Source organism: Corvus brachyrhynchos, unplaced genomic scaffold, assembly GCF_000691975.1.
Source record: "Corvus brachyrhynchos isolate BGI_N302 unplaced genomic scaffold, ASM69197v1 scaffold101, whole genome shotgun sequence".
Taxonomy (NCBI): domain Eukaryota; kingdom Metazoa; phylum Chordata; class Aves; order Passeriformes; family Corvidae; genus Corvus; species Corvus brachyrhynchos.
In genome coordinates this window covers 18375654-18389245 of record NW_008237239.1, presented here as the reverse complement: position 1 = coordinate 18389245, position 13592 = coordinate 18375654, and the positions used below count along the sequence as shown (strand labels likewise).

Here is a 13592-nt window from a genome sequence, read left to right as displayed (position 1 = left end):
GTAGGATGGGTGTTGCAGAGATGGTGGCACGAAAGGTCCTGCGTGCGGAGCCATTGGTGCTGCAGAGCAGGTGCTTGTGTGGGTCAGGGGTTGGTGTGGGACACCTGCTGTGGGTGCTCACTGAGTTAGTGTTTTATAGAGCTCTGCTGACAGGAGTGGAGCTTCCTGCTTCCCATTCAGGGGACAAATGCTGCTCCAGCACTTTTTGTCGGGAAACAAAGCACTCCCTCCTCCTGAAGTCAGACAGCGTGAATATTCCCTTTTTAGTCTGAACCGTGACTGTGTAATCCTAAAGGTCTCTGGCCTGGAGTTAGGAGCCCACAGTGACCTCCACAGACCTACAGCAGACCAGGGGTCTTACAATCCTTGGTTTCATATAGCTCCAGGTCCTACTTGCAGTTGGTGCAGGGTGCCAGGAGACACATGCTTGTGACATGTTAACTGCTTTAACCTGACCAAGCAGGACTGCTTTATGTTCATGCTTGTCTGTCTCTTGTAGACAACTACTAAGCATGCAGGGGTGTGCAGACAGCATCTAATCATGGGTTACTTTCTCCACAAGACTTTGTAAGAAAGCTCCCAAATTCAGGACTGTCTGAGTTGTGTAATCCTTTCCTTAGTTTAGCTGAGAGGAAACAGTTTCCTTTGGCTTATCATACTTTCCAGACTCAGCAGTTCATATTGTTAGCACTGCTGATCCTGTTTGGACAGCAAATAGAAGTAAGCAAGATGTAAAACACTGGGGTCTGCATCTTTCTGCTTTGGCCGGTGGTGTTATCTGGCTGGGAAATGGGAAACACCAACCAACTTGCCTTTCATTTGGCAACAAACAGCGAGCTGTGCTCTCAGTGAAGCTGATGGCTGACTGGTGGCCTTCTACCTGTCCTTCCTGCAGTGCCTGAGTGGAGCAGCTTCTGCCCAAACCCATGTCAGTGACCGCTGAACCATGCACCTCTGTTTGGCCTGTGCCTTCCTAGCAAGGACCAGAATTGCCTGCCTGTATGGGAACATAACAGTATGTCCTAAGTGGTGACTGGAGGGAAGTGATTACTGTTGGAATCCCTGTAGAGTTTGGAGTCCCACCATGTCCTTTTGGATGTGAACAGTGCCAGGGAGTGCTAGGAACTGTGTTCCAGGGCATGCTCTGTAAGTGTGCTTGCTGCCAAGGCAATGCCCAGGATGGGCTAAAAGTCTTCTGTCCTTCCCATCTTCTAGGAAGCTTAACATGTTGCAAGCCATAAGGCTTAAAAAGTTTTATCTGTTACCTATCTCCTTTTAATTCTAGCTAACAGTGAGGACACAGCAGACAGAAGTGTTTTTATCATGGCTGGAGGGTGCAGTGGTTGGGATATCCCTCACTTGTGCACGGCAGTCTCACCATAGGGGAGAGCAGTGGCAGGGGTGAATGTTCCCAGTCCTGGCAGCTGTGTCCTCTGCAGGCAGCCAGAGAGACTTGTCACATACCAGGTCTGGACTGCAGATGGCCAGCCTAGGGGGAGGGAGCTTCCAGAGCCTTTTGGAAGCAAAGCTTCACCTTACAACAGGCGGCAGCCCATCAACAGTTCTTAGGCAGCTTTACAGAGGCTTCAGGCAGCATTTAGCCATCTGTGATATGATAGGATTGCTCAGATCCTGGCACCATTTGCCTGTGGGCTTGGATGCTGAAACTTAGTGTACACAGCAGCAGTAGGAGCAAGCTCCTGGCTGGTGTGGTCTGTGCTGCAGAGTGGTGAGATTGCAGTTCTGGTGCAGTTCTCTAGCCTGCTTTTCTGAGGCGGCCTTCAGAATTATCTCCAAAGGATAACCTCAGCATTCCTCCTGGCTCATACAGTCGCTCTTCAGCAAATTCCCTGTGTTGTGACCTTGATCTCTGGTGGTTTCTCCCTTATGCAGAAAAGAGCAATGATTTGCTGGGCTGCAGCACTCAAGGGAGGGCCTCTCAGAAGACACTCTTCATGTGTAAGCTGGAGGATCTTCAACTGAGAAAGCTATTCCACTGCTCTTTAAAAGTTTAAGTATGCTTGAAATGATGTTCTGGGTCTAGGCTCTTGGAATGAATGAAGAAATAAGCCCCCAAAGGAAGATGCTGGCTCAGTTTAAGGCTCTTTGAAGCACTGGGAAAGCAATTCTGGTCATATGGGATGTACCTGAAGGCAGGGGTATAGTGCAGTGTGGTTCTTGTTCATGACTGGTGATCAATGAGCTTCACTAAACCTACTTGATGCTTGATCAAGGATTATTCTGTGAATTCTCTTGCAGCTGAGGTCTGTATCTGTAGACCTGAATGTTGATCCTTCTCTCCAAATTGATATCCCCGATGCCCTAAGTGAAAAGGACAGAGTGAAGTTCACTGTGCACACTAAGGTAAGGTCACAGGCAAAAAGAGGCTGTGCAAGTAACAGATGTATTTGCAGTACACATACCTGCAAAGATGGGCTTGGCAATGAAGAAAATCTAATTAGATGGAGATTTTCCACTTAAAGGTGGCCTGAGGATGTGTGTGTATATATATATACAGAAACTTCAGATTTCCTAGGATTTGAACACTCTAAACAGAGACAAGTAGCTGATGGTTAGGTTGGCTTTGCTAAGAAATCCTAGCTAGATGCCAGAAGGCTGGGGGGTAGGAAATGAGCTACTGTGAAATGTCACAAAACAAACTGCATTAAAACAGTACTTTTTTTTCCAACGGTCTCCTTAGTGGTACTGTTGAATAAGTGCCAGCTCAGCTAAAAGGGAGTGGGCAAGGCTCTTACTAAGCAGAATAGCTTCCTTTGGAAATGGACAGAAATGTTTCTAAAAGCACTGATTTATAAAACAGTGGGGCTTCTATATATTCTCTTCCAGACTACACTGCCAGCTTTTCAAAGCCCTGAGTTTTCAGTTACAAGGCAGCATGAAGACTTTGTGTGGTTACATGATACGCTCACTGAAACTGAAGAGTATGCAGGACTCATTGTAAGTACTTCCTGAAGACTGTGATTCTAGCTGAAAAACTTTAGCAATCTAAAGTGCCTACTAATAAGGGCATGAAATATGTTTTACCAGTGTTACTGGTGTTTTGTGACTTGGGTGTTCCCTATGCCTCCTGTTGCCTTAATTCCCTAAACATCTTGAGCGGTATGGCATTTATGTCCATGTTCCATATAGCTTAGAGCAGCAAAAGATGCTTTGAGAGTCCTTGAGTCTGCGGTGGTATTAATATCTGCCTGAAGATGGCACACTGAAATAATCTATTAAATGTGGTCTTTCCTTCCTATCATGATTCCTTAGGAGGTGGCTGGCTGTGGGGTGGATTACAGAAACTGTTTCTCCGGGTTGGTTTTCCTTGTGGGACAGGGATAACACAAAAATGTCAATGTGCCTCTAGAATTCCTGGGTCATGCACTCTTTACCACACTTTCCCATGACCAGGCAAAAGAGCCTTCTTCCAGAGAAGGCTAGAAGTAATCTTGGAAGACTTTATTTGCTAATATCCATGACTAACCAATTCCTTGCCTAGATACCTCCAGCACCTTCAAAGCCTGACTTTGATGGTCCCAGAGAGAAGATGCAGAAGCTGGGGGAAGGAGAAGTGTCTATGACAAAAGAAGAGTTTGCCAAAATGAAGCAAGAGCTGGAAGCGTAAGTAAAATGGGTCTACTGCCAAAAGCTGCATTTAGAGAAGCCTCCTGGGAGAGCAGCCTCATTTGGTGATAAATGATCTTGAGTTCAAAACCCTTGTTTTGAAGGGTGTCTTGAAAATCCTGGAGCTGAGGAGTTGCCCAGCTTTTCCAGCTTTCAAGCTGGAAAACTTCCTAGCTAAAGAGATTGGAAGTAGCTTCACTATCACGAGCTGGCTATTTCAGAAGCCTGCAGTTGAATATTTTCATGGGATAAACTTAAAGCAGTTCTTTGTATATTGAAGAAAGCAGTACAAGGGAGGATCTCAGTCTGTTGTTTCCTTGCAGTGAATACCTCGCTGTCTTCAAGAAGACTGTCTCATCACATGAGATCTTCCTGCAGCGGATTGCTTCTCATCCTGTGCTCAGCAAAGATCGCAATTTCCATGTTTTCCTGGAGTATGACCAGGATGTAAGACTTTTTTCCTTGTTTCCTTTTCCAAGTGAGGTAAACTGTTAGGAGTGTTCTTGTTTTTGCTGGGCACAGTCAGAATGTTCTGTGAATCTTTGCAGCATCAGCAAGTAGATTTTGCAAGTATTTCTATGAGATGACTGAAGGATGAAAGCCTGACCTTCAGACTTTTCTGTTATAAATCTCAGTGTTTCTAAGTCTGTCAAATTTCTCAGGAAGCCACCTTTGCATGTCTTTATCTTGGGAGCATGTATGACTCAGGTGTACCTGTGCTGTGTTGCATGATCCTGAAATGGAGGAATGGAGGTGTATTAAAGTCAGTCCTGCATGTGTTTTGTCACACCTAATTGAGTGATAAATGCTGATCCAAGATATGCAAGGAGAAATTGAACTGTTTCTGGAAATAAGAAAAATCTGTGGCACAGAGTAGTTGAACTACTTGTAGCCAAGCCACTTGTTACATGTTACATTTTTATATGGGTGTTATGGAGGGCTTGGAAATGAACCTGCTCTGACACGTGCTAGATATAAAGGATGTTACTACCTTGCAAGTGACAAAACAGTCACTGTTTTTTCCTCTCTGGGTATAACTTTAAATCTGATTTGGCCTCTCTATTACAGCTGAGTGTTCGGAGGAAAAACACTAAAGAGATGTTTGGTGGCTTTTTAAAAAGTGTAGTAAAGAGTGCTGATGAGGTCCTCTTCTCTGGAGTCAAGGTAAGGTTGTTGCTTTGTCTCTTACCCTAATCTTGATTGTTTCTTGCTTCCTGCTCCAAGGAAGTTACCCCTGTCTGCTTCAGGCTTGCTGTGCATGAGGCTCAGCTACTGACATTAACCTGCCTTGTTAGTGCTCTCCCAACTTGAGGGGAGGAGCCTGTATTAATTTTGACTTCTATAGAAATAAGACACTGGAGCTTTAGGCTGTTAAATTTATAATTTAACAAAGTTTCTGGATGCAGAAGAGTTGCTTTAATACCTGATACTGGTGGAGAGGAAGAAATTATAGCTTCAGGAAATGGGCGTGTGGATTTTGTCTGCTTTGGAGCTCTGAATAGACGTGATTGATGGGTTTCTGCTTATCTAGACAAGATCAAATACTAAAGACTCCTGTAACTGGTCTTGCTCCAGCTTTTATCATGTTGCCACGGCAACACTTCCCAATAAGCTTGTTGTTCTATCCACAGTGTCATGAAACATTACAATATGTATCATGTTTGGTGTGGATGAGAAACAACCTTGTAAACTGCTTAGCCCTTAGCTAGAGTGTTGCAGCAGGCTTAGGAAATAAATTTCCAGCAGCTGGGAGTCCTGAGGGTTGTCCCATACCAACTTACTGGCTGCTTCAGACAACCTGCATCAGTATTTGAGTGTCAACTTCATCTTCCCTGCATAGTGAGAAAGAAGCTTGGCAGGTGGCTTGGTTTGTCAAACCCTTGCCTCACATCTGGTCTTGAACATTTTTTCAATGAGGACTGGTGGGCCTCATGCTCAGGCCCAGGTTATGTTTGTTTCTTTGGCCCTTCCCAAAATAGGGAAGAGGTTGTATTCTGCAGTTCCTGACTTAACAGGTCATATTCTTTTTCAGGAAGTAGAAGATTTTTTTGAGCAAGAGAAGACTTTTCTTGTGAACTACTACAACAGAATCAAGGATGCATGTGCAAAAGCAGATAAGATGACAAGATCTCATAAAAGTGAATCTTTTCAAAGCCCTTTCAAAAGATCATGCAGTTTTGCTGATTTCAGCCTGAAAACCTTGTCTTGTTCTTGCAGATGTTGCAGATGACTATATTTATACTTCAGCTTGTTTGAACAGCCTGGCATTAGAAGAGCCTACAATTATCAAAAAGTAAGCAATTCTAACTGCTCATAAACACATCCTGAGTCTGGCAATACCAAGTTTCATCTGTAAAATCCAGAGGATTGAGTCATAGGTGGTTTGAGTTTCTTGAATTACAAGCAAGTGGCATTAAAACTTTCCTTCCTCTGGTACTCCTGCTGTGGCAGACCTGATGTTATCAATTGCACCTAACTCTGAACTAGTTGATCTCTTGCCTGTTGTGTCCTAGAGGTTACTTGTGCTGGTCATCAACACTTATAAACAGAAATCTCCTTGCTTCTCTTCAGGTCACAAACTGCTAGAGACTCTTGAAGAAAGGGTTTATGCATGTGTGTTCTACTGTGCTGTTAAATATAACTGCACTAGGTCAGCTTATGCTAGGTCTGTACCATCTTCTGGACCTTTGCACTTCCAGAATAGTAGGGGATTTTTAAGCTGGGGAAACCCAGTCACCTTTTCTGAGGTGACTTCTTCCACTTTTTGACTTTGCTATCAATTTACCAAGACCTTGTTAAAACAGAGTGTATAGCTGAACAAACAAGTCAGCTTATCCCTCTTGGATAGCAGCAGGGATATTCTCCACAAGACCTTTATGTTCTGGAGATCAGCATTGTTACATTAAATGGTGTTGAGCTGCTAAGCTGTACTTCTCTGGTAGGCCGGAATCTAGCACATTGAACCTTTTTTCCAGGTCTTTGCCTAAATGAATTTATTTTGAGCCCTGGATTTGTAGTTTATTTATTTTGAGTTTGGATCTGTATACAGGAGTAAACTCCAGCCTTTGGCTTTCTGTTTTCCTGCCAGATGATCCTGGCATTTATCAGACTAAGAAGTATCTCAAACTTACTTATGCATTTTTTTTTTCTCTCACTAGGTACTTGTTGAAAGTTGCAGAGCTCTTTGAGAAACTCAGGGTAAGAGAATCTTTGCTGGGGGTGGGTGTGGGGGAGAAGAATCTCTGACTCTGGGTGTTGCTGTTCTGTTACACACCAACTATCTGATTTTTTTTTTTTTTCCATTTGCAGAAGGTAGAGAGTAGAGTTTCATCTGATGAAGACTTAAAGCTCTCTGAACTGTTGAGGTACTACATGCTCAATATAGAAGCTGCTAAGGTGAGAACAGTTTTCTTTTTGAAGCTTAGTTTTGTTATGGGCAGCATGACTCACTCATGGTGTTCCTTGTGCTTTAAGAAGACAGGAAAGTGGACCCTTGTTTTGTGTAAGAAACCTGATACTCTTAAACCACAGCAGAATATAGAAGCTATATATTAGCTAGCTGGAGCCCAGCCACTTAGAGAAGACCTTGGACCAATTTTTCTTTGGCATGTAAAGTGGAAGAACTCTTTAAATTTCTGTAAGTTAGAGCAAACTGAATTTAAGTCTGCAGCAGTTTCTTCCCTGTCCCCTGCCTGAGTACTCATGGACTTGCCAATAAAATCAATGATGAATAATTAGTAGTTGGGATTGACTTCAGGATTTTTAGAGTACCTTAGCACAAATATGTGGTAACTTGTGAGGGTTATTGGAGCCTGGACTTCCAAGAGGGTTTTGGTAGATTGATGTGACTGCAAAAGCCTTGCTGGCAACTCTTCTAATCTCTTGATTTGACAGGGTGGTGACTGTGCTGAAAAAAGGTATCTAGGTATAACCGACAGGGCCTCTTCATCTAGAGTCCTACCAGTGATGTCAGGTGCCCTAGAACATCCACTACAGCCTCCCTCAGTGTGATGTACTGTTATTTAGACACCACAACTATATTCCTGCTAGATTAGAAAGGGATTGGCTCAGAGACTTGTACTACTTCTGTTTAGGTTAGTGCAGTGCTTCAGTCAAACTGTCAGATCTCCAATGAATTAAATGTCTGCTGGAAGTAGACTGAGGGAATTCAGAAAGTGCTTTTCCTCCTTAGTGGAGAGATCCACCTTACAGCAGGATAAACTACTTTAAGGGAAGAAATTATGCCTATAGCAGCTCTTAGACTTCCTTCACTAAGGTGTAAGTGGCTGTCCTGAAAATGCAGTGCTGCACTGTGAAAGGCTCCTATTGCTATGCCAAGAGCAGGCTGTAATAGCTTGTTGGAAAAAGCAGAATCTGGTGCTGGAAGAAGTGAAACCTCCTGCTGCTAAGGTAGTTGTAACCTCAGTTTGGGAAGTAGTCCTGCTAAGGCTCTGCTGTGCTATTTGTCTATTCAGGATCTTTTGTACAGACGAACCAGGGCTCTAGTCGACTATGAGAACTCGAACAAAGCTCTAGACAAAGCCAGACTAAAGAGCAAGGACGTCAAGCTGGCTGAGGCACATCAACAGGAGTGCTGTCAGAAGTTTGAAAAGATTTCAGAATCTGCAAAACAAGGTAAAACAGGCTTTGCTGTACTTACGCTTAAAGGAGAGCTTAATGCAGTCGAGGTCTCCATCTGACCTTCAGCTACTGAAGGCTCCTGAACAAATAGCCTGGACATCCCAAGGACAGTATAGGTGCCTGTAAAACTAATGCAGCTAAACATTTTTAAAAACAATTCTCTGTAGAAGAGCAGTGTCAGTACTACACCAACCTTATTCCTAGTATTTGCTTTCTGGACTGAACTCAGCCTCCATGTGAATGTAACTACTTAGGTGGTAGAAGGTAACTAATTATCTCAGTCAGAACTGTGCAAACAGGCGTTTGCTCTGTCCCAGTGCAGCTGAGTGCCTTATACAGAGTTTCAAACACTGGTTCTTAGTAGAAGTGTATGTGTGTGTGTGTATATATATTTGGACAATATAAAGCAGAGGAAACATGCTTGCACGGTATACATGCTGCTCCTTTAGTGTATCTGGCTTTTAAATGTTCTGTGTTCTCACAGAGTTTGTGTGGCTTTTTCTGTTTTATTCCAGCTGTCTTCCTACGAAGCTTTTCTGTCTCAGGCTGTCATGTGATGACTGCATCTCTGTCTAGAAACAGCAAGACTAACTCTTGAACCTTTTTTTTTGAAAAAATACTGTAATTTGAGCTGTACAACTCCTGAAACATAAGGACATTACTGAAACTTGTCACACTTTGTATCTCTCTCTTATCTTTGTTTTTTTCCTTCTCTACAGAACTGATGAGCTTCAAACAGAAGAGAATAGCAGCATTCCGCAAAAATTTAATTGAAATGGCAGAACTGGAAATAAAACATGCAAAGGTGTGTTCTCTGGAATTTAACAGGCATGGGTTGAGAGAAGTGAGTATTGTGTAACTGGGAGGATTTGCTGGGTCACCTGACTTCCCATCAGGCAGCCTCATCTGTGGGGCTTGACCCCGACTGTGTCTAGAGGCAGCTGCTGCTTCCAGTGCTCCTGAGTGCTGTGACAAGAGCACATCCTGCAGTTTGTGATCAGGCTGTCAATCCTTGTCGCTTGGCTTGTCAGCAGAGGGGACACTGGCTTTGTAGCAGCCTCTGCCAAGCTTTGCTAGGCAGACTTGAAGGGTCTGTTAACTTAGTGTAGAGAACAAAGCAGTAACTGTACATCCTCAGCTCCTTTTGAAGAAGGGAAGTCTAATGTCCCACTCCCTGAGAATACTGGACTTTACCACAGGCAGCTGCTTCAGTGCTGAACTGGAATGTGACACAAAGGCCTTGACAACACTGCTCAGTTTGGCCCTCTTTAAAAGCTTCCTGTTGTCTCCTGCCCTTCTCCTTACCACAAACTGAGTCATGGTTGCAGGCCTGCAGGAAGAGGCAGACTGTATGATCTGGTTTTGGTTCTTTACCAAGTGAGTGTTTGTCTTTGCAGTAGGAGATCTTTAGCATTGGCATAGGCTATAAAATCCTGTGATGGACCCACTATTTGGGAAGCTGCTTTGTTGTGAAAGGCAGGATTTGAATTATCAGTCATCGTCATCTGAAACTAATTCTCTTCCTTTGCAGAACAATGTGTCTCTCCTGCAGAGCTGTATTGACTTGTTCAAGAACTGAGGAGTCTTACTCTGAAAATGTGACAAAAGCATCAATTGCACTCAATGGCCAGGGGCAACTTACTGGCTTGACTTCATTATCTTAAAATAAATATTGTCACTGAGATTGTTTCACTAATACTTAAAAATGTTGGTAGTGATACATTGACTTTATTGGTATAAATGGGAGCTGAATTGTGTATGAATTGTCTGGATGTAGCTAACATCCTGTTGGCTGATAACTCAAAATGAGTCAAATGTAAGAAATTAATTTGCTGTTGACTGACTTCATCTAGCAGAAAAAGTTTACTGAGAACTCCTTTTTTGCAGGATCATAATCTGTCTCTTCATGACCCTGATATATTTAAAACGTGCAAGTGAGAGTGACTTAAGGGTAATAATTTTATAAAGTGAATATCTTAGCATTCCACTTCCCAGACAGATTTATACTACAATATATTTTGAATTTCTATAACTACATTCACTATTTGTACACTTGGGCAACACAGCAAATAAAGATGTCTGACACAATGGGCTGTTGTATGGCAAGAATTTGTGTGGGATGTAAAGTGACAAAGAGGCTTCAGACACAGAACTATCATGAATTACTCATTACCTGGAGCTCTTCAGAGCAGTAGAGAGAAATATTTGGCTCAAGAGGATTGTTCTTGGAATGGGTGTTGAAATGAAATGCGTGGACTTCAAGTCATTTTGCTGTTTGCATGGCTGTCTGCAACTTTTTCTTCCACTATGCTGCACACACAGCATTATAAAGTAATTTTACACCTCCTACTAGCAACAAGAGGCTGTTTAAATCTTCAGGGCTTCTGGAAGCATAGGCCTGGACAATCTTCTGTGAGGTATAAACCTCCTGAAACTTTGCATGGCTGGCTGGGCTCACACTGCCACAGCTGAGGTGGCTCAGCCCATAAACCCCAGGGCCATCACTGGACAGTTTGCTATCAGTGGGCACATATGGATACAGGTCAGTGAGTCAGATCCTCCTAAAGGCAGCTTTTTGGGTAAGATGAATGTCTCAGCCTTGCTTAATTTCATGTGACTAAACTTCTAATCATGCTCAAAGTAGGCTTTGTGGCTGTGCTCTGGGCAGACTGCCTGAAGCAGCTTCAACCAGAGAAGCTCTGAGAATAGGCAGCTCAGTGGCAGTTTCTATGGGTTTACTTTCCTATGACCTACTGCTTTTCCTTCCCCATGAAAACTGAGCAGCTTTTGCCAGCCACACCTGCAGCAGAGTAGCTGAAAAATGTCTGAATTCCTTTTTCCTTTGTTTGACAGGAACAACCTGTGGTTGCTTGTCATAAGCCCATTGTGCACATGTGGCCTCTATGTAGCTGATAGGTGACAGTGATGCTTTCTGGACAGATTTAAGCTCCTTGCCACTTGTCCTGGGGTCATTAGTAGTCCCAAACTGGACTGGCAAAGCTTTGGCTTTCTCCAGAGAAAGGGTGCAGTTGTTTTTGCCCATGGCAAGCAACACTTCATGTCCCAACTCCAGACTATGGTAGATTTCATGCACTGCCTGTCGCTGTGTGTTCGAAGCTGAGTGAGAGACCCTTTTTCTGTTTCAAATACCCTTTTAGAGCTTTTCCACAAGATCTTTGTTCTTGTGTGGTTGGCACTCTAAATTCTTGACATACCTTAATCCCAGTCAAGATACTAATGTGAACAGATTGAAAGTATGCAAAACTCTTCGAGTGGCTGTAATTATGGCTTTAGACTGATGCTGCAGTTATTTTAGTTACAGTTAATTTACAATAACTGCAAGAAAGCTGTAAAGCAGTCTCTGCCAATGCCACTGTTGCTCTGGAGGAAGCTGCTGTGTGTCAGCTGCTGCCAGCAGAGTGCATCGCAGTCAGCTTCAACGTGGTGACTTGGAAAATAAGCCAGAGCACAGCTCACGCCTCTGGAGGCCAGTGGGTGGCAGGCTCTAACCTCCTCCCACGTTTCCCCTCAGGCTGAGTTGAGATGAAGTCCTGAAAAGGCTGCTGCATTCCCCAGTTTCTTACTTGGTATCTGGACAGATGTTGATACATGAGAGAAATTAGCTGTGTATGTAGGCAGCCTGCTCATAAGGAAGGACAGAAATATTCCTTTAACACGTGCTACATCACTGGACCTGGTTTTTCTTACAGCAGGGCCTTGAATAAAGCCTTAGCAGAATGAAGATCAGCTTGGGCAAATCAGTGTGATAAGGCAGGTTATCATCAATATGAAAATAAGTTTTTTAGAAATATTGCTGGGATCTAATTTGGGGAGGATGAGAGCAGAGTTTCATAGATGTCCCAAACAAGGATTGACTAATGTACATTTACTGATCCCATCTGTAAAGTGGGTTAACTTTAGCTTTATGAGCTTGTTCCTCTAGTTCATGAGTTAAAAATTGGCTTTTGAGAGCAGGCACAGGCCTTATCACCGTGATGGTAACTGCTGTGAAAAGCCACACACTGCACATGTAGGTTGTTCTCCTCTATTTGAATGAGGGCAGAGGAAAATCTACTGTTTGGTCAAGTTTACTATGGTTTGTTAAACATCCAGCTGTAGAAATACTGCAGATGGGAACCAACCTGGTGCCATAAGAGAGGCCCAAAAACGTGTCCTCTTGTACACAGCTGTGATTCCAGGTGCTGCAATAACATGGATTTGTAGCCATAGAAAGGGAATGGATCAAAATGTACTTCAGGAAGGAACTGGTTTGCTCTGACGTATGCAAGTAGTCATGATTCTAGGAAGATGCATCACTGATACTGAGGCTGGCAAACAAAACAGCAAACATCTTGTGTGCCTTTGGGATACATAAAGCCTGGAAGAGCTGTGGGCATGTACTCTTTATGGTGGTTGTTGCTGGCTCTGTGCTTCCCACAGTGATTCTGCACCTATGACTGGCTTTACAAGCCAGAAGCTCTGCTAACACCCTGGTCTGAGTGGGGGCAGAAATTCATCTGCCATTATCCCATTATCTTGGGATGATTATTGGGATGATTATTTTAATCAGGGATTCATATAACTAGTGTTCTTTATTTGTTTTTGCTTTTAATGTGCTCCCAATTTATTCTGCTTTTTTCCATTCCATCCTGTTTCTTCTGGATTACACACTCTGTAGGGGAGCTCTGATCTGAGGCCCTGCCTTGTGCTTCACTTCTGATAGCAAATGTGAATTTCTCAAAACATGGACTTGGGAAGGTTTTCTCAGCAGGTATTAAGTTTCTGACTTGCCATCTCTTTCAACAGATTGGGGAGAAGCTGCTTGTTTGTGCTGTGAAGCAGAGAGCTCTGCAGAGTTCCTGTTCTTAGATGGAAGTTTCAGTTCTTCCCTGCTCTCCCAGCACTTGCTGCTGTGGTTGAGAGCACAGTTAAGAGTGATTTCAGTTTGTCCTCCTAAACACCTGCGTCATTGCTTGGTGACAGTGATATCTGAAATGGATTTGAAGTCGGTCCATTGGCGGATCACTGCTCAGCAGTGAATGAGTGCAGGCACTGGTGATCCATTTAATCCCTCGGATTGTTGCCTGGCTTCAGCTTTGGACCTGCAGCTCACTGTTTACCAAAAACTGTGTTTCATCTGCTATCAAAATGCTGCCCGGTGGCTGAGCTCTGGTGTGGGCTTAGCCTTGCTTTTTGTTTGCTTTTAATATTACAAAGCCATGAGAAGGCCCAGCTGAGATCAGAGTCCAGCTCAAATGGGTTTTCATGCTTGCATGCTAAAAATAATCTGTGCTAGGAGTGCTTCACAACTTAAACAGACCAGC

The 13592-nt window shown here is 43.5% G+C and overlaps 1 protein-coding gene across 1 annotated transcript in view; it reads left to right on the top strand.

Moving 5' to 3' along the window:
• Positions 1 to 10356, top strand: part of SNX5 (sorting nexin 5) — a 15510-nt gene extending 5154 nt beyond the window's left edge. The window contains exons 2-13 of the mRNA XM_008630356.2: positions 2260 to 2364; positions 2848 to 2958; positions 3503 to 3624; positions 3951 to 4074; positions 4696 to 4791; positions 5660 to 5765; positions 5845 to 5920; positions 6786 to 6825; positions 6937 to 7023; positions 8103 to 8262; positions 8988 to 9073; positions 9800 to 10356. Of these exons, the coding sequence (XP_008628578.1) occupies positions 2260 to 2364; positions 2848 to 2958; positions 3503 to 3624; positions 3951 to 4074; positions 4696 to 4791; positions 5660 to 5765; positions 5845 to 5920; positions 6786 to 6825; positions 6937 to 7023; positions 8103 to 8262; positions 8988 to 9073; positions 9800 to 9847 (1161 nt within the window). The 3' untranslated portion in view covers positions 9848 to 10356. The remainder of the gene's footprint in view (positions 1 to 2259; positions 2365 to 2847; positions 2959 to 3502; positions 3625 to 3950; positions 4075 to 4695; positions 4792 to 5659; positions 5766 to 5844; positions 5921 to 6785; positions 6826 to 6936; positions 7024 to 8102; positions 8263 to 8987; positions 9074 to 9799) is intronic.
• Positions 10357 to 13592: the final 3236 nt, after the last annotated feature.